This window comes from Chrysochloris asiatica, unplaced genomic scaffold (genome assembly GCF_000296735.1).
Source record: "Chrysochloris asiatica unplaced genomic scaffold, ChrAsi1.0 scaffold00015, whole genome shotgun sequence".
NCBI lineage: Eukaryota > Metazoa > Chordata > Mammalia > Afrosoricida > Chrysochloridae > Chrysochloris > Chrysochloris asiatica.
The window spans coordinates 13,366,733-13,386,468 of record NW_006408533.1 but is presented as its reverse complement, the minus strand read 5'-3'; the positions used below and the strand labels follow the sequence as shown (position 1 = coordinate 13,386,468).

General features: G+C 41.2%; 1 protein-coding gene across 1 annotated transcript in view; it reads left to right on the top strand.

Annotated features, from left to right (window-relative positions):
• Nucleotides 1–1,388: 1,388 nt before the first annotated feature.
• Nucleotides 1,389–19,736, top strand: part of KLHL14 (kelch-like family member 14) — a 143,140-nt gene continuing 124,792 nt past the window's right edge. Inside the window, exons 1-2 of the mRNA XM_006835049.1 lie at nucleotides 1,389–1,411; nucleotides 3,455–4,447. Coding sequence (XP_006835112.1) covers nucleotides 3,498–4,447 — 950 coding nt within the window. The 5' untranslated portion in view covers nucleotides 1,389–1,411; nucleotides 3,455–3,497. The remainder of the gene's footprint in view (nucleotides 1,412–3,454; nucleotides 4,448–19,736) is intronic.

Genomic DNA, 19,736 nt, shown 5'->3' with positions numbered 1-19,736 from the left:
TTGCATGCTAAGCAAGGGTCAAGAATGTGAATTCAAAAAATGTGACTGTCCTTAGATATCAAATGGGCCTCAAAGGTGAAAGGTTACATATGTAAAATTGCTGCTGAATTTCCTAGTACTTGGATTTGGCCTCCTAACTGAAAGACACATCTGACAATATGCTAATCTCTCAATAAAATATACATCACTTCTGAACCTTTATCTGTTGAAAAGCTGACAGAGAAGTTCAGAGACAGTTGTTTAACCAGACAAAATGACAGAGAAAATGTATTTTCACACAAGATCATAAAGCTTGAATATTGTAGGAAAACAAATGTAAATCAAATGGCTGCCCCCTGATTCTATCTACCATCTCTACTGCCCCCACCCCCAATTTGTATAATTAGCCAATCGTCTCTAAGGTGAGGGTCAGACTCAAACCCCAAATACCAAGACACAATAAAGTGGTATGTTGGCATACTTTGGAATTAGATGGATTTTGCATTTCATAGAGGTGGGGGGAGCAGCATACAAATGTAGTGAAATCTGGAAACAACAGCATATATACAGGCACATAAAAAGTTTGCATATTGCACAGAGCGCTTAAAGATCATAAATCTATGCATGAGAAAGATGTAGTGGAAATTTTGGGGGGGATTAGAGTTTATTTTTGTCATCTCTGTGAGACAGCTACTCATTCATCCAGATCACAGCTAAGAAAAAAGCTGGTCACAGAAATTAGCAGTTTCAGCTCAGCAGCGAAGTCGCCAGCCTGTGAAGGCAGAGAGAAATTGACTAATTAGCAATGCGCACTAAAACTTGACGGTTCTTTATAGAGAGAGAGAAGAGAGAGGGAGAGAGAGGGAGAGGGAGGTAGGGGGGGCTCGCTTTTTCCCCTTCTTTCTTCCAAAGATGTTTGAAATCGCAGTCATTTACGCTCGACAATTTTTACAATAGCCTTGAGCCATAATTTTGCGAGTCTCTCCAGCATCCATCCCCCTGTATGGTCTCTCTCTACTGGCCAAGCACGACCGTTTCTCTCCCCAACCGTGGATTTCCTATTACTCTCGTTACGACTCACTGAGCCCCAGGCCCAAGGATAATGATGTGTTGTTTCTTGGTAGCATAATTTGTCACACGTACATTTTTTCTTCTTCTTCTCTTGCAGAAAGCTCTGCTCCCTCTCTTTCTCCCTCTCTCTCTCTCCCTCTCTCTTTCTCTTTTCTTCCTCTCCTACATTTTCTTGCTGTTGCTAATTCATGGTGATCAAATGATGTACGACAAAATAAATTGTAAAGAGTGACTGCCTGGAGTTGGGAACCAGAAGGTGCCCCCCCACCCCCAAGGAGAGAGCAAACCTTTAAAAAGGAAGGACAATTGATTTAGGGGGGGAGCTTAAGTGAGCGTTGACTTTGCATCTGGTTGAGAGCAGGTAAGTTTCTGGCCTTGTGTCTGCCTGTGTGTATTTGTTCTGTCTTTTGGGTTGTTGTTGTCGAGGGAAGGGACGGGGAGGGAGTCTTTCAGAGGGATGGGGGGGGGGGTAGTTCTGTGGCAAATGCTTATAAAGAATGAAACTCTCATGGCAAGAAATAAGCAGATGAGGGGGACAGGCAAAGAAGAACAAGAAGGGAGGGGAACAGGATAAGATGGGGATAGGGGAGAGACAACGAAGCGGGGAGAACGAGAGAGAGGTATGACCGGGTCCACTTAAATGGAGAGACTCAGATGTTTCAGCAAAGCAAGAGCTTTGGGGGCATTGGGGGGAGGGGGGAGTGTCGAGGGAGGGAGCACGAGGGAGGCTAGGGTCCACCTGGAACGGGATGGTAAAGTGAGTAGAGAGAAGCCGGGTCCGGTATAAATTGGAAGCCGGCGAATTGGAAGCCGGCGATCCAGGACTGGCGCCAGGCAGGGCAGAGTGAGCCGCAGTGGAAGGGGCAGGTCCGGCGGGATCCTCCGAGTCGGGCGGCGGCGGCGGCGGTTCACCCAGGCGGGCGCGCGGACGGGCGGGCTGGAGGGCGGAATGTGGACTGAGGGTCCTTTGCTGCTCAGCCCTGGAAGGTGCAATTATAGGTTAAGGACCGGGCGTATCGATCGTGCTTCGCCTCCCCCACCCAGTCCTCCTCTGCTTAGATGCGGGCGACTGAGACTTTTTACAGAAGTAGTTCCAAGGCCGGGGAGTGCGGAGGGGGGAGGGGTGCCCGAGTTGGGGGTGTCCGAGTGGGGGACTGTGGGGTGCTGTACCGTGAGGCTCGGAAGGAAACTGCGGCTAAGGGCGATAAGGGTGGGTGGGACGCAGAGGCCCCTCACCGAACTGCCCCCCCCCATTGGACAGTCCCCATCCCTTCCCCCAACACCTGCCTTCTAACTTGAACTTCTCATAGTTACTACAGTTAAAGCGACTGCGCCTGGTGCCCGGGAGGAAGATCTGGCCACAGGAATCCCTCCAGGCCTCCTGGCTCTTGCTCAAAACCCACCGCAACAGCCCCACTCGCTACCTCCTCCTCTCTCTCGTCCCTCTCGGTGCCGCCCCGCCATGGAAGGGGAGAGACCTGTCTGAACTTTGGTTCTTAGAAATTCGGGGGGCGGGGGTCAGGGGCGGGGAGTGGTGGCTAAAGGAATTCTCCTACCAGGTAGAGAGGCGTCTCTGGAAAATTAGCAGAGCTGAGTGGTGAAGGGGAAGCCGACAGTTTGCGAAGCAGGGAAGCGGGCAGGGCCGGGGTGAGGGAAATGAGCTAGAATTGATAAGGACAGCTCCCGCCTCTGCCGAGTCCACTGAGCGGGTCCTCACCGCGCTCCGCTGCACTTTCCCGAGAGAAGAAAGGGCTTTATCTCCTCCCTCAGACTATTAGCCTAGGAGTTTCTCGGGGCAGCACAAATAATCGAAGGGTTTCCCAGCTTTGAGAGGGCTAAGAAGCTCCTATTCGCGCGCTTGTCGGGCCCCCTTTCCAATCCCCAACCCCCAAACTGGGCCAACTGCGAGAAGCAAAGCTTCGGGCACAAGTTGACCTGGAACCTGCGCCGTCGGTCACCTCTGCATTTTTGGGGCACCCCAAGCTCCTCATTCCCCGGCCTTTCCCTTCATCCGGCCAGGCATGGACACAAACCCAAGAGGTGTTTTGGCCTCAGCAGCCACTTTGCCAACGCTGCTGCCACTGCTGTCGCTGCCAAGATCCGAGCCCCGGTGGCTTTAGGAAAGTGAGGGACGAAGTGTGTGGGGAGTAGAGATAGGAGTAGCGGGAGCAGAGCGGGTGTCCAGACCCCAGACCGGGCCCTTTTGGTGGCGCTCAAGGACCCAACGCCGGCAGATCTTCCTCCTAGGGTCGGGGTCTGGAGGCGCGCTAGGCGAGAGACAAGCTGAGCCTTGACTGTTGTTCTTCGCCTCCCCTCCCCTCCACACCCTTCCCCACCCCGACCACACCCCACCCCCTCCACCACCCTTCTCCCCTCCCTTCCATCCCCCACCCCTGTCTGCCAGGTTGGAGGAGGGTTTAAAGCCAGGTGCGCGGAGTCAGCTCGCCATGTCCAGATCCGGGGACAGGACCTCCACCTTCGACCCCAGCCACAGCGACAACCTGCTGCACGGCCTCAACCTGCTGTGGAGGAAGCAGCTGTTTTGCGACGTGACCCTGACGGCCCAGGGCCAGCAATTCCACTGCCACAAGGCCGTGCTGGCCTCCTGTTCCCAGTACTTCCGATCGCTCTTCTCCAGCCACCCCCCTCTCGGGGGAGGGGTCGGCGGTCAGGACGGCCTGGGGGCCCCCAAGGACCAGCAGCAGCCACCGCAGCAGCAACAGCCACAACAGCAGCCGCCGCCGCCGCCGCAGGAGGATCCCGGGACGCCTTCCTCCTCCCCCGACGACAAGCTGCTGACCAGTCCCCGGGCCATCAACAACCTGGTGCTGCAAGGTTGCTCGTCCATAGGACTGCGGCTAGTGCTCGAGTACCTCTACACGGCCAATGTGACCCTCTCCCTAGACACAGTGGAGGAGGTGTTGTCGGTCAGCAAGATCTTGCACATCCCCCAGGTCACCAAGCTCTGCGTGCAGTTCCTCAACGACCAGATCTCGGTGCAGAACTACAAGCAGGTGTGCAAGATTGCCGCGCTGCACGGCCTGGAGGAGACCAAGAAGCTGGCCAACAAGTACCTGGTGGAGGATGTGCTGCTGCTTAACTTCGAAGAGATGCGCGCCCTGCTGGACTCGCTGCCGCCCCCCGTGGAGTCGGAGCTGGCGCTTTTCCAGATGTCCGTGTTGTGGCTGGAGCACGACCGCGAGACCCGCATGCAGTACGCGCCTGACCTCATGAAGCGCCTCCGCTTCGCGCTCATCCCAGCCCCAGAGCTGGTGGAGCGGGTCCAGTCAGTGGATTTCATGCGCACCGACCCGGTCTGTCAGAAGCTGCTGCTGGACGCCATGAACTACCACCTGATGCCCTTCAGGCAGCACTGCCGGCAGAGCCTGGCCAGCAGGTAGGAGACAACAAAGAAGAGGGCGGGGGTGGGGGTGCGGGTGAGTCCGAGCGGCCAGAGGGAGGGGAGAGGACAGAGAGGAGGGGGCAGACTAGTGGGTTGGGAGGGCGACTCTTTCAGGCTGAAAACGCAAACCAACAATTAAGATAGTGTGAAGAAAGTTGATTTCAGGGTTTCTGAAAGGTTGATGGGAACCTGGCCTAACGGTATCCCTGAGCGCTGGAAATTCTAGGTTCTAATATCCCCAGAGCGGGAAAAGATGGAATTGGAGGCTCCTCCATGGAAATAGACAGGCAGATGGGGCCAGAGGCTGGGGCAGTTAGAAGTGGTACCAGGACAGAGCTTTTGGAAACCTCTCTAAGCCAGCCCTCCCTCCAAATCTCAAGATGAGAAATCCCCACCCCATCCCTTCCGCTTTCCAGCCTTGAGCGAGCAGAAGTGAGAGGTGTGTTTACAGGAGAGTTTTCATGATGTCTTCTCGCCTTTCTTTTTTTCTCCTTGTCTTCTCTTTTCACCTCTCTCTCTCCTCCTCTCCTCTTTTTTTTTTTTTTTTTTCTTCTTCTTCTCTTTTCTCTCTCTCTCTTTGCTGACTGGAGTAAACCTTTTCCAGGTTACAGTTCCAAAACTGCTTTGTTTATCAGTACCACTGTTGGAAATGTGGGGGCATTATATGTTTGGGCAAACTTTTCAATCTTGTGGAAAGACTTCCTTTTTCACTTTTAAAAGAAAGCCAAAGCAAGAGGTTTTAAAGTGTCAGAGTGAATCTTGCCTAGTGACTTTAGACCCTACTGGGGCTCAGTTGAAAATTGGGGGTGTGGGAGGAGAGAGTCATATGGTTGAAGTTAGGTCTGAGCACAGCTCAGGAGTCACACTGAAGCTGTTTGTTGTTATTTAGAATCTGTGTTTCTCTGACTGATGCAAATAAGATTTCATGTCCAAAGAGAGAGAAAAATGGTATCTTTAAAGTGCTGCTGAGATTAAAAAGCTGTAAGAAATGACAATCGTGTTTTATTGGTTGCCATATAAAAACCCTTTTAAATGAGTCTGAGCAAAGCATTTCTTTCTCTTTCTAGAAAAAAAAAAAAAATAGTATGTGCTCAGTTTCTCATTTTAATATGCCATGATTCCAGATGCCAGGCTACCCCAGCCTACTGGACTTAACATGTTGCATGAGACGAAGTACATGGTTTGAACATCTATCTTGTTATTTTCTCACCTAGAATGATGTCTAAAGAGTGAGATCCATTCTGTGTGGCCTTTTGGAAGTAAATGTGTATTTTTTTGATCATGATGTTTCTACATGCCCTAGATAACTAAAGTTTTAGGAAAAAGAAGCTGTTTTGTTCTGTTGTTCAGGCAGGGCTGGTATTAAGGTAAGGCCCACAGGAGAGCCTTGAACTTACACACCTTGGAAGCTGATTTTTCTGATGTCTGTGGGAGAAGAGGCAATGAGTTCTGGCATCAAAATATGACTGTAAGACAATAGCATAGGCATCCAAACCCATGTATGCTTGAATAATGAGTACATAGTCCAAGTGAGTCCAAGAACGTGGGTTGCATTTTAAAGATCAAAATGGCAAACTGAGTATGATGACTGAACATTGCCACACCAGTGGGCATTAGTAATTAGTATTCTGATCTTATTTTAACTTTTATTATTGTAAAATGGCCTTTAGGTATACTTAACTTAGCATATATCCCACCTACTCTAGAATTGAGACAACATGGGTACAGACCTGAGCATATGCTTAATAATAGTCTAAAAATATGTAAAACTTAGTGTGTGTTCAGAAACACAGAGGGATAAGAAAAAGAAGATCTAACTTATTCTGAGTCATTTTGAATGATATGCATCATGAATTTAATCCAGTAAATAATTTCTGAAGTTCTCAGTGCACTTTTATCTCATAAAATATGTCCTGGGATTCAATGTTAGAAGAGTTGACTTTCAAAATGCAAAATCCATTTCTTACCTTAGTCTCGATTCAGAACACCAGCTGGGGCCTGCTGGCTGTGTCCTGGTGGATGGCTGAGATACCAGGCTGCCTGGCTCCGAGACGACACCTTCCAGCTCCACTGGGCCATATCATTTGAGGGATATGTAGTGGTGTCTGACCACTGAATGCTTACAAGTGTCATGGATGCTGCAAGAATCTGATACTTCTCTGGTATGAAGGAAACTGTATTTTCCTTTAAAAGAGGAAGGCTCAGAAGAGAAAATAGTTCCTGTGAACCTATTGTTGATCTCAAAATGACATAATTTAGATCTTCATCCATTAGTAGCAACAAAATCTTACTGATTTTTAGTTACTAACTCTAGTACTAATTTTAATTAACAGAAAATTACCACATGTTAACTTTAAAGTAAACAAAAATCCTGTAAATTGCAATCAATAGAATTGTATCAGCCCATTTATCATAGCATCAGTATAATATAAAAATGTTCTTTCGGCCTTATATGTACTTTTACAGGGGGATGAATTATTTATGTAATTAAATCACTTCTATTGACGGGAAGTGCAGAGTTTCTACTCTTTCTTATTTACCTATAGTTTTCAATACTCTAAATATGAGTTTCTTAAATTCAAAGAGTGAAATGAAAAATTTAAATTGACCAGTATATTAAAATAAATATCACATATAAACAAATAGAATGTTTCAAATAAAGATGTACTTAAGATTATGTGTTTTCTATATAATATAACATGATACAATAGTGCTTCATATGTGTTTTTAAATATTATTAAAGATTTTTAATTTATTAAGTTGTAAAGCTAAGCTCTCAAACTCTAAAACTATATAAAGTCAAATTAATTTTTAATCTTTGCTCTAGTTGCTTAGTTTTCCTGAATATACCCTTTGTACTCAGATTCATAATCTATTTTAACAACTAATCATTAGGCTAGTAAATAAAATAAGACAGTAGTTACCTTATATTCAAATGTATAGTTAAGTAATTTAGGATTGTAAGACTGGAGTTGGCAGAAATGAAAATATCTTGAAGGCTTAATTGTTGGTTTGCTTTTTGTTCTATTGCAACAAATGTAAAATTAAGAAAGAAATTATTGAAAAGATTTCTGAAAAGGTCATTATTAAAGATTCCTAAAGCCTATGAAAATATAATTTAATGAAGAGATGCAACGTGCAATATTTAGTATTTTAAAAAGTAAGTATCAGAAGACAGAGTCTAAATTTTGATTAAGTTACTCAAAAGTTCCTCTTTTATTTATCATTTTACTTTAATGGATAATTTAGTAATTATTCCCAGGTGAATAAAATTGGACTAGATTGATTTGCTTCTTTTTTATATGTCCATTGCACTGCACACAGTTAAATAAATGCCTGTTGAAAGTAGCTGAATTAATTAAGTTGATGACATCAGAGAGCCTCAGTTTGGGCGCTTCCCGGTTATGTTCCCTGCTCCCTAATCTATGCTACTGTTTCACATACCACTGAACCTTCACCAAAAAGAAGCATAGTTAGTAGGAAAGTATTTATGACAATAACAATTACTTTTTTACATTTAACCACCAGCTATCTCGGAAACCCTGTACAGGGTCGCTATGGGTCGGAACCGACTCGACGGACCATAACAACAACAACAGTATCTGGTAGCATAGTGGTTACAAATCGGGCTGCTAACCTCAGGGTCAGCAGTTCTAAACTACCACCTGTTCTGCGGGAGAAAGATGAGGCTTTCTGCTCCCATAATAATTTACAGTCTCGGAAACCCTGTACAGGGTCTCTCTGAGTCGGAACCGACTCCACGACACATAACAACAACAACAATATCATATTGAAGTGCAGCTTTCAAAAAAATTTTATTTTATAAAAGAGGTTACTTTACAAAGATTTCACTTTCTACAAAATATAGACTTTGAAAATCACATAAATTAATGTAAAATGTACTTCAACATTAGTACTAATGGCGTGTTTGCTATAATCACTTGGCAATGATTTTTTTTTTTTAATTAGATGCCCTAATATCCCTTCTTGATACAGTTTGAATCCTTGGTGTTGGTGATTAGACAGTATTTATTTAAATGTAAAACAATAGTTTCTATTTGTTCTCTTTCTGAGAATTTGATAACAACCTTAACAAAGCAAACTAATCTTGTATCCATGTAATCTCTAAATTGTTGCTTCCCTTTATATCAATTTGATACCCTCAGATTAGAAGTTATTAGGTAGTTAGATCTTGTATCCGAAGTTACTCAACCATTCAGAATACAATTTGTTTATTGTCTGAAACAGGACCATTGATTGCAAAATTATATCACAGGTATGGGAGTTGAATTGTTATATCCCACAATCAAAACGCAATTAGAGTAGGCATTAATGCATTGTATTGGCACTGAGGATTTACTGACACAATTAGAAATTTTCAAATTTTAATCCATGCTTGTATTTTCCCCATTTTTATGAATAGGTTGAGGTAAAGTCATTACCCTAGCAAATATCTAAGTACCATAATTTTCTTTACTTAAAAATAAAGTCAAAATGGGTTACCTTATTTACTGTTGTACAACTATATATATACATACTTCATATCAAGTGATCTAACCACTTTACCAATATTAAGTTATTCAGTTCTCAAAACAGCAGTTAAGTGGAGAACACCATCATTAACCTCATTTAATAAATGGGAAAACTGATACACTGAGAAGTTAAGCATTTTGCCCAAGTTTGCACATTTTGCTCAAGGTGGTAGAGACAAGGTCTGTGTTCTCCCCACTGCAGTATGCTTCTTCACTTTCTGAAAACCTCTCTATGTTGGTGGTGTTGTTACTAAGTGCCATGGAGTCGGTTCCGGCCCATAGTGACCCTGTACAGGGTTTCTGAAGAGCAGCTGATAAGCTTGAACTGTTGACCCTGTGGGTCAAACCAACTTTGTGGTCTAGCGCCGCACCAGGATTCCTGAGCCTCTCTATAATAGGTCATAATTTAATAGTTGATCTTGGAGTTATGTGTTAGGCTTAAGACATTCCTTTGGGAAAAAAGCATGTTGGAGTTAAATATAAATGTATCAGAATTTTAAAGACACCAAGGAGCTCTGGTAGCATAGTGGTTACGAATCGGGCTGTGAACCACAAGGTCAGCAGTTCGAAACTACCAGCTGTTCTGTGGGAGAAAGAGAAGGCTTTCTGCTGCTGTAAAGATTTACAGCCTTGGAAACCCTGTACAGGGTCAGTATGAGTCAGAACCGACTCCACGGCACATAACAACAACAACAACAACGAACGGTATTATGGTAGGCCAAGTGTGGGCAGTTTTTTTTTCCTTCCCTGTAGAAGGTCAGATAGTAAATATTTTCTGCTTTGGAACCACATGGCTTCTGTTGCATTCAACTCTGCTCTTGGATTTAAAAAATAGTTGTGAACAATACATAAATAGATGACCATGTTCCAATGAAACTCCATCTACGGACGCTGATATTTCATATATTTTTATGAAATATTTTTCTTCTTTTCATGTTTTTTTTAACCTTTTAAAAATGTAAAAACCATTCTTAGTTCATGAGCTGTACAAAAAACAGGTAGCAAACTGGATTTGCCATAGTTTCTCAGCAGTTGTTGCAGGCGCTTGAGATATATCAATGAATAAAACAGACAAAAATGTTTGCCCTTATTCAAGTGAAAAGAATTCCCATTAGTCATTAGTCTTCTTCTTCCTTCCACTTGGAAATAATTCAAGTCTAAATAATCCTATCATGCTGAGCTAGAATTTCAACTTTCCAGAATAATACTTAAGAATTAAAATAACAACTCCAGTATGTTAAATGGTAATTTGTATCAATGAGTGAGAGGCTCATTTTTTCAAAGTATACAGAAAACAGACTCTTTAAATGAGGCTGGTCATTTTTCTAGAAAGATACAACTCTCATTTACGTGGTATTTTAGTGATTTCAAGTAGGGATTCAGAGTAAGCAAGGATTTTAACACATTGTTTTCTGATGTGCACGTATCCAGCACATTAATCTAGGCATACAATATGGTGAATATGTGATCAGTTATTTTATCTAAGTGCCATCCTGTATCTCCAGCTGCTTTGATCAAAGGGTATGTATTGTTAAGACTCCTGACTTCAGAATACAGCAACTGGGTTGAGTTTGTTTATAGAATTCAAACTAAGAATTTTCTCTATATTTCTGTGCAATGGGGACAATACAAAGCTGTCAATGTCTATGATACATTCAGGTGATACAAGCAACAGTTAAAAGTCAGAATTAGAGAGATTCCTGTATATTTTAATAACACAAAGTAAGATTACTTTAATTGGAAATTTATCCTGATCATTTTGTTTCAAGAAAATAATTTTTAACAGTTGTTATGCTACCAAAGTTTATGCTCTGTTATATTCATTTGAGATTTCGAAAACTACAGCATGTTCATTTCCATATCCTTTTTATTAACTCCTAAGGCAACTGTGATACATTAGTTCCTAGTGATGACCTTCAAAAACAAAACTAGACAAAAACATTATTTTGGTGAGGACAAGATACCTTAACTAAGAAAAGAACTATCAGCTGTAACACAGAGAATGCATTGAATATATCCATTTTGCTGTGACAATCAAGCCACAAATAGCGTTGGTGGAAGTAGACGTAGTTGCAACATTAGAAGGAATGCAGAAAGGTGTGGGAAAGCCTGCAATTGTGGTGAAATGAAAATGGATGTTTAACATCAGAGGAAAAGAGGTAAAATAAATCAGAAGGAAGTGAAAGAAAAGAAAGACAAACAGTAATAAATAATACAAGGAGATGTGGGGAATCAAGGAAAGTTTGCAGAGATAAATTATCTGTATACAGAAATCTGAAACAGGAAAAAAATAAAGGTACTAGAATTAGGAAAAATAAGCAGGAAAATTCTAGCGCTTGAAGAGTGGTGATGGCTGTGTGTGACCCAGTCAGTTCCGCCTCATAGTGACTCTCTATAGGGGTTTCCGAGGCTGCAAATCTTTACAGGAGCTGAAAGCTTCATCTTTCTCCTGAGGAGCCTCTGGTGGATTTGAACTTGTGACCTTGCAGTTAGAAGCTCAACATATAATAACCCACTACCTGGACTCCTTAGCACTTCAGAGAGTTAGATGTTCAATGTTTGTTGGCCAAACAAATGCCAACCAAGAACCATTTAAATCACTATATACCCAACCTTATAAAATCATAGAATTGTATCTGATATATGATATCACAGAAATAGAGACTTTTCAGACCAAAGGAATGAAGTTGAAGGTACTAGAAGGTGAAAGTTATAGACAGAATTCCTTTAAAAAGGAACAAAAATTAGAAAATATAATTTCTACAATGAAAGATTAATTTACATAATTCTATGTGCTGTAGGATAAATACTGGACTGCTATCTATAAGGTCAGAGGTTCCAACTCACCAACTGCTCCTCAGAAACCCTATACAGAGTAGCTATGAGTAAGAGCCAACTTGAGGACACATAACGTAATGCAGTTCAACATTTATATACTTATAATTTGAGTTCCTTGAAATAGTTCATTTAAAAAAAATCTTTATTCTTTTGCTAGGTAATGCAGTCATCTTAGATCTTTGAGTCCAAAGGGATCAGCCTCTTATGCCAATAGGAAGCAAAAGTATAACATTTCTTATTTGCAAAAGCATTTTCAACATCAGCGTAATGTGAGCTGGCAGCAGACCTAAGAGGCAAGAGTTCCTTCACAAGTCTGGCAACTTTTCTAAACAGGTGCCCATGATGGTGCCACATGCACCGCGAGAACCCAGAGTGACTTGTTACAGTTCACCAATAACAAAAGGTTCTGCTGAAAATATTGTACTGAAAGTATACAAGTCTACTACATCAAACAAGACAGACAACTCCAGGCTTCATAATTACACAATCAAACACACCCATAGCACATGCTATAGATTAGGTGAGAGACCATTTAACAAAATGATGCAACCTTTTCTGAGTAGTCAAAGAAGGCTTTTCTACCAAATAGGCTTAAGGTGAGCCTTGGAAAATGAGATTCAGGACAGCTGATTTGGTGGTAGTGAGAAGGAGGATATGTAATTGGAGATCACACAGACTGAGAGATAGAAAACAGCCCAGGACCTTCCAGGAACTGAAAGAACGGCTATGTGGGTTGAGGCAAGGGGTCACCACATCATAGCAATAGTCATAGGCCATGAAATAATTGTGTAGTTGGAAAATCAGCATGTTTTTAGTTGAACTGAGAGGAGATACTAATGCTATACTTGGAAAAATGCTGCCTTTGAAATCATAGGCCCAAATGTGTACCCTAGATCCATTGTAACTGAGCCCCACATCAGTAAAATGATCTAATAATTATAGTTTTAACTACTTTCCAGGATTTTTGTAAGAATCAGTTGAGATAAAAAGCTTTATATAAACTCAAAATGCTATTTTAAATCCATGTATTCTTAATGTTAAAAGATCAATTATGCAAAATTTCCTTAAGTATATTTTTCTTTAAAGAGGCACCTCTGGAACATATTTATGATTTCTGTAATCTCTGATATCTGATATCACAGAAATAGAGACACTTAAGACCAAAGGAATGAAGTTGAAGGTACCAGAAGGTGAAACCAAGGGCATGCAAAGAAAGAGGGGAAAATTAGAATCTCTGGTTGCTCTCGACAGTTTGTAGTTAATTCTTCATAGGGAAAGTGTGACCTTTTTAGTATAGATGTCTTTCATGTGTTACTTTCAATTGGAAAGTTCCTCCCTTTTTTTTTTTATCTCATAGACTCAAACTCAGCCCTGCTGGGCTCTCAAAGCCTTTCTCAAAGGTCTGACTTCTCTTCCAGTGCTCCTGTGTGCGCGTGCACCTGCACAGGGACTGTAAACTTCCTCAGCTCAGCTGGGCCACCGTATGGAGACTGGCTCACTGGAGGCTGCAGAGAAGCGAACTGGAGAATTACAGTTGGTTTCACATCCCTGCCTTATGTGTCTTCAGGTGTCTCTGAAGACAGACAGGGCCAGTGAAATGGAGAGGAGGCAAAAGAAGAGAAAGTCTAATGATCAGAGAGAGAGAGAAAAAAAAAAAAAAAAAACCCCGAATCCTTGAAATTGTGGAGGCATTATTGAAAATGTGGATAGATGGGTGTATGTCTGTGTGTGTACACAAAGTGCATGTTCCTGGGTGTTAGTTCCAAATTCTCTGCATAGTAGTTTCTTAGCTGTCTTTTATCAAAGAAAGTTCAATTTTGTGTGTAGAACTGAGGGTTAGGATGGTCAACAATTCACATTCTTGTTGTGAATTATTTGGTTGGGAGTGTCTCCTTTTATCACACCCCCAAAATCATTTTGGTAAGCCTTGCTTAGACCAGAGAAGTAGACCATGGTTTGGCTGTGACATTTAGCACCCCTCCAAACCAAACACAGGAGAGCATCCTGTGAAACAGAAAGGATTGAAAAAGGCAAAAACCTGTTACCCGAAGAAGAAACTCTAATAGTAGCAGAAATGTATCAGGACCTCAAAACATCTTGTTTCATAGGAATTAACAGGGGTCGTTGATACCATGAGGGATTCCAATCGGTATTGATGGGCAGAAAGTGTGCCTAGTGTTGTTGTTGGTAGATGTCATTGAGCCAGTGCCAACTCATAGTGATCTTGTATAGGATTTCCAAGGCTTTAAGTCTTCATGGGAGCAGAAAGCCTCATCTTTCTCCTGAAGAGAGACTGGTGAACTTGAACTACCAACCTTGTGGTTAGCAGTCCAGTGTTTATTCTACAGCACCACCAGCACTCCATTTTGTGTCTAGTAAGCATACTCCAATTGATGGATAGGTTACTATGCCAACTGTACCACCAGTATGGTACAATACCTACTCTGTTAAGGATTTCACAAGCCTTTGTCCAAAATGACATTTCTAGGTAGGAACTACAAAGTAGAATCAGGCATCAAGCAGATAGGGTATTTTATATATATCGCAGTGGCTCTGTAGGATAAGCACCAGACTGTGAACCACAAGGTCAATGGTTCAAGCCCACTAGCTCCTCAGTGAAAGAAAGATAAGGCTTTAAAGATTTAAATAGTTATAGAGTCTCAGAAACCCTACAGGGTCAGTATGAGTCAGAATCAACTAAAAGGCATTTAACAACACGACAACATCTGTGTATTTACAGCTTTAATTTTCTTCAGCTTCAGCTTGAACTTGCACATGAACAGTTGATGTTCTGTCCAACAGTCAGTCCCTGGTCTTGTTTTGGCTCATGATATTGATCTTCTCACCGTCTCTTTCTACAGAGGTAGTTAATTTGATTCCTATGTATTCAATTTGGTGAGGCCCATGTATATAGTTGCCTTTTATGTTGTTTTAAAAAGGCATTTGCAATGAATAACTTATTGGTCTTGCAAAATTCTATCATGCATATCCAGCATCATTTCTATCACTAAGGCTGTATTTTCCAATTATTGATCTTTCCACTTCATTTCCAACCTTCACATTCCAATCACCAGTAGCTATCAATACATCTTGACTGCATGTTTGATTATCTTCAGACTGAAGAAATTGGTAGAATTCTTCAAGTTCAGGCTGAAACTGAAGAAAATTTTAAATAAGAGCCAAAATATGACCTTGAACATATTCCACTTGAATTTAGAGACCATCTCAAGAACAGATTTGATGCATTAGGCACTCATGACCAAAGACCACAAGAGCTATGGTATAACAGCAAGAACATAATACAGAAAGAAAGCAAAAGTTCATTAAAAAGACAGAAAAGAGAATAAAATACAAAAATGCATGTCAGAAGAGTCTCTGAACTTGCTCTTGAACATAGAGAAGCTAAAGCAAATGGAAGAAATGAGGAAGTAAAAGAGCTGAACAGAATATTTCAAAGGGCAGCTTGAGCAGACAAAGTCAAGTTTATAATGAAATATGCAAAGATCTGGTGTTAGAAAACCAAAAGGGAAGAACACACTCAGCATTTCTCAGGCTCAAAGAACTGAAGAAAGAATTGAAGCGTCAACTTGAAATATTGAAGGAGTCTCTGTGCAAAGTATTGAATATTATATAGAAAGCATCAAAAAAAGATGGTAGGAATACAGAGTCACTGTATCAAAAAGAAATGGATGATGTTCAACTCCTTCAAAAGTATGATCAAGAACCAATAGTACTGAAGGAAGAAATCCAAGCTGCACTGAAAGTTCCGGGAATTGATAGCCTAAACATTGAAATCTTTCAATATACTTGTACAGTACTGGAGGTGCTCACTTATCTAGGCCAAGAAATTTGGAAGATAGCTATCAGGCTAAATGATTGAAAGAGATCCAGATGTGTGCCCATTCCAAAGAGAGGTGGCCCATTGAAATGCAGAAATAATTGAACAATATCACTGTTATTGCATACAAGTAAAATTTTGTTGAAGATAATTCAAAATGACTGCAACAGTACAAGAGAAATTTGCCAGAAATTCAAGTCAGATTCAAAGGGGATGAGTAACTAGAGATATCATTGCTTATGTTAAATGTATCTTGACTGAAAACATAGAATTTTAGACAGATGTTTACTTGTGTTTTATTTACTACACAAAGACTTTTGACTATGTGGACTCTGACAAGATGTGGATAACATTGAGGAAAATGGGTTTCCTACAGCATTTAATTGTGCTCATGAGGAACCTGTACTTAAATCAAGAGGCAGTCGCTTGAACAGAACAAGGGGATACTGAATGGTTTAAAATCAGGAAAGGTGTTCCATCAGGCTTGTATCCTTTCACCATATTTATTCAGTATGTATGCTGAACAAATCATCAAAGAAGCTAGATAATATGAAGAAGAACATGGCATTAGGATTGGAGGACGACTCATTAACAACCTGGGATATGCAAATGATACAACCTTACTTGCTGGAAGCGAATAGGACTTAAAATACTTAGTGATGAAGACTGAAGACCACAGCCTTTGGCATGGATTGCACCTCAATGTAAAGAAAACAAACATCCTCACCACTGGATCGATAAGTAGCATTGTGATAAATGGAGAAAACATTGAAGTTGTCAGACTTCCTTTTACTTAGATCCACAATCAACACTCCCGGAAGCAGCAGACAAGAAATCAAATGGCATATTGCATTAAGCAAACAGAGATATCAGGGTGAGGACTGAGGTGCCTCTGACCCAAGCCATGGTATTTTCGGTAACCTCATAGGCATGTGACTGTTGTACAATGAATAAGAATGATCACAGAAGAATTGATGCATTCGGGTTAATGCCGTTGAAGAATATCAAAAGTACCATGGACTGCCAGAAGAACCAACTCAATGATACTTAACAAAACAGAAATTCACTTAGGCCTTGTTTGTCTGTGTTTATAGTCTAGATTTGGCTTAACAAAAACAAAGAAAAATCCATTACTCAAGTTATTTACTTAAATTTTCATAAAGGAACTTAAGGACTGTTTAATTGACTTATGTTTATACATAATAATCATTTTAGGGATATGAAGTGGAATTGTTTTGTTAGCCAAGACAGTGATAACTTATAAGAACCACTTCAGAAGAAGAGATAGACTGAAACAAAACAAAACTAAAAGCAGAAGCTCTCAGTGCAAAGGTAATGCAAAGTGTTCCTTATAGGAATCAACAGGAACGAGCACAGTACAGGATTTTCAGTCATGTCTGAGATTCAACTGAGGGCTTCACTACACATATTACCAAGGCCGATGCTGACATGGGAAAGCTGAATTCATCATTAAAATAACTTGTCCTGCTTCATCTTCCTTTGCCACTGTCTCCCTGAAATTTTCCTTAGGGACCAAAAAAATAAATCTGCTGTTCTTAACAAGAAATTGCTTATACTACTGATAGTAGGAGTCTTTGTGTGGTGCTATAGGATAAACACTGGACCGCAAGGTTGGTGGTTCAAACTCAACAGCCCTTCCTTGGAAACTAAATACAGGGTGGCTATGAGTTGGAACCAACTTAACCGCATTTAACAACAACAGCTGATAGTAAGTTACATACCATTACTTCACTCACTGCTACTTTTAATATTTTGGTATGATAGAGTGCACCAAATTATTTCCTAGGTTTAATGTATCTAGATAGAGCATTTTCTCCATTTACTATAAATCTCTGAACAATTTTTTTTATTTCTGTTAAAATACTCGCATCTATATTAAATAACAAAGAAGACTATAGGTCACCATCATAAACTTTTGTGCTAAATTATAGGAATTTTAAAATTGATTTCTTTAGCTAGATATTAAAGGGACAAAGAATATGTAGAATATATGTCTATAATACGTATTGTTGTTAAATGCCGTTGAGTTGGTTCCAACCCATAATGACTCTGTATAGGGCTTCCCAGGAATGGCTGGTGAGTTGAACCGCCAACCTTGCAGTTCAAACCAACTTTGCAGTCCAGCGCATTAACCCACAGTGCCACACAAGGACTCCATATAATATATATGTTGTTGTTAAGTACTGTGGAGTCGGTTCCGACTCATAGTGACCCCACACAGGGTTTCTGAGGTTGTAAATCTTTATGGGAGCAGAATGCCACATCTTTCTCCTATGGAACTACTGGTAGTTTCAAACTGCTGACCTTGCGGTTGCAGCCCAACTCATAACCACTACACTACCAGAGCTCCTTAAGTATAACCGCAACCCTTCTGTCAGTGTGTCATACTATGGTAGCTTGCATGACACTATGACACAGGAAACTCTGCCACCAGTATTCCAAATTCCAGCAGGGTCACCCATGGTGGAAAGGATGCAGGGAAACATCTAGATTAAGACAGACTAGGAAGAATCACTTGATGATCTACTTCTGAAAAAAATATTGGCCAGAGAAAATCTTATGAACAGTAACAGAACACTGATTGCCACAGTGTTGAAAGATGAGCCCCATAGGTTAGAAGATACTCAAAGTACAACTGAGGAAGAGCTAACTCCACAAAGTAGACTCAACCTTAATAACATGAATAAAATAAAGCTTTTGGGACCTTCATTTGCTTATATGACACAAGTCAAAATGGAAAGAAGTATTTGTAAAGATCTAAGCCATTTGAACTGCAAGGTTGGCAGTTCAAGCTCATCAGCTGCTCCTCGGAAACCCTACACATGGTCTTTATGGGTCAGAACCAACTCGACAGCCCTTCACAACAACAACATTACTAATCATGACATGGAATTTATGAAGTACGATTCTAGAGAATTGGAAGTTATCTAAAATGAAATAGACACATACAGTTCAATATCCTAGGTATTAGTGAGCTGAAATGGACTGATATTGGCCATTTTGAATCAGAAAACCATCACATGGTCTATTATACTGGTTATGGCAAATTGAGGAAGAATGTCTCATTCATTGTCAAAAAGAATGCATCAATATCTTTTCTCAAATACAAAGCTGTCAATGATAGGATGGTATCCTTTCACCTCCAAGGAAAACCAGATGATTCAAATTAATGCACCAACCACTAAAGATACAAATGAAGAAATTGAAGATTTTTGCCAGTTTCTATAGTCTAAAGGAGTCCTGGTGTGGCGCTGTGGGTAAATGCACCAGACAGCAAAGCCATTTGAACTGTAAGGTCGGTGGTTCAAGCTCACCAGCTGCTTCTCGGAAACCCTATACAGGGTCATTATGGGTCAGAACTGACTCGGTGGCACTTAACGACAACAACAAATAGTCTAAAATTGATCAAAATGCAACTAAGATTTGTTGATGCTGTTCTTGTTAGGTGTCATCAAGTTGGTCTGACTCATAGTGATCCTATCTATGAACAACAGAATGAAACACTGCCTGGTCCTGTGCCCCCCTCACAATTGTTACGTTTTAGGCCTATTGTATAATAACTGCTAATTGGAATGTGAAAGTTGGAAACAATGAGGTATCCAAAAACCAAACCAAACCCATTGCCATTCAGTGGATTCCTTCTCACAGTGACCCTCTATAGGATTTCTAAGATTGTAAATCTTTAGTAACAGTCTGCCTCACCTTTATCCCTGGAACAGCTGGTGAGTTTCAATTGCCTACCTTGTGGTTAGCAGTATGGTGCTTATCTACCAGTATCAATAGTTGGAAAATAATGGCCTTGACTCACTTACTGATGAAGATCAAAGACTACAGCCTCTCTTGTGGATTACACCTTAACATAAAGAACAGCTGAACCAGTAAGTAACATCATGGTAAGTGGAGAAAAGATTGAAGGTGTAAAGGATTTCATATAACTTGAATGTACAATCAATGTTCATGGAAGCAGCAATCAAATCAAATGACGTATTTGCATGGCAAAGTCACTCCTGGCTGCAAAAGATATCTTTAAAGTGTTTAAAAAGAAAGAAAAAGA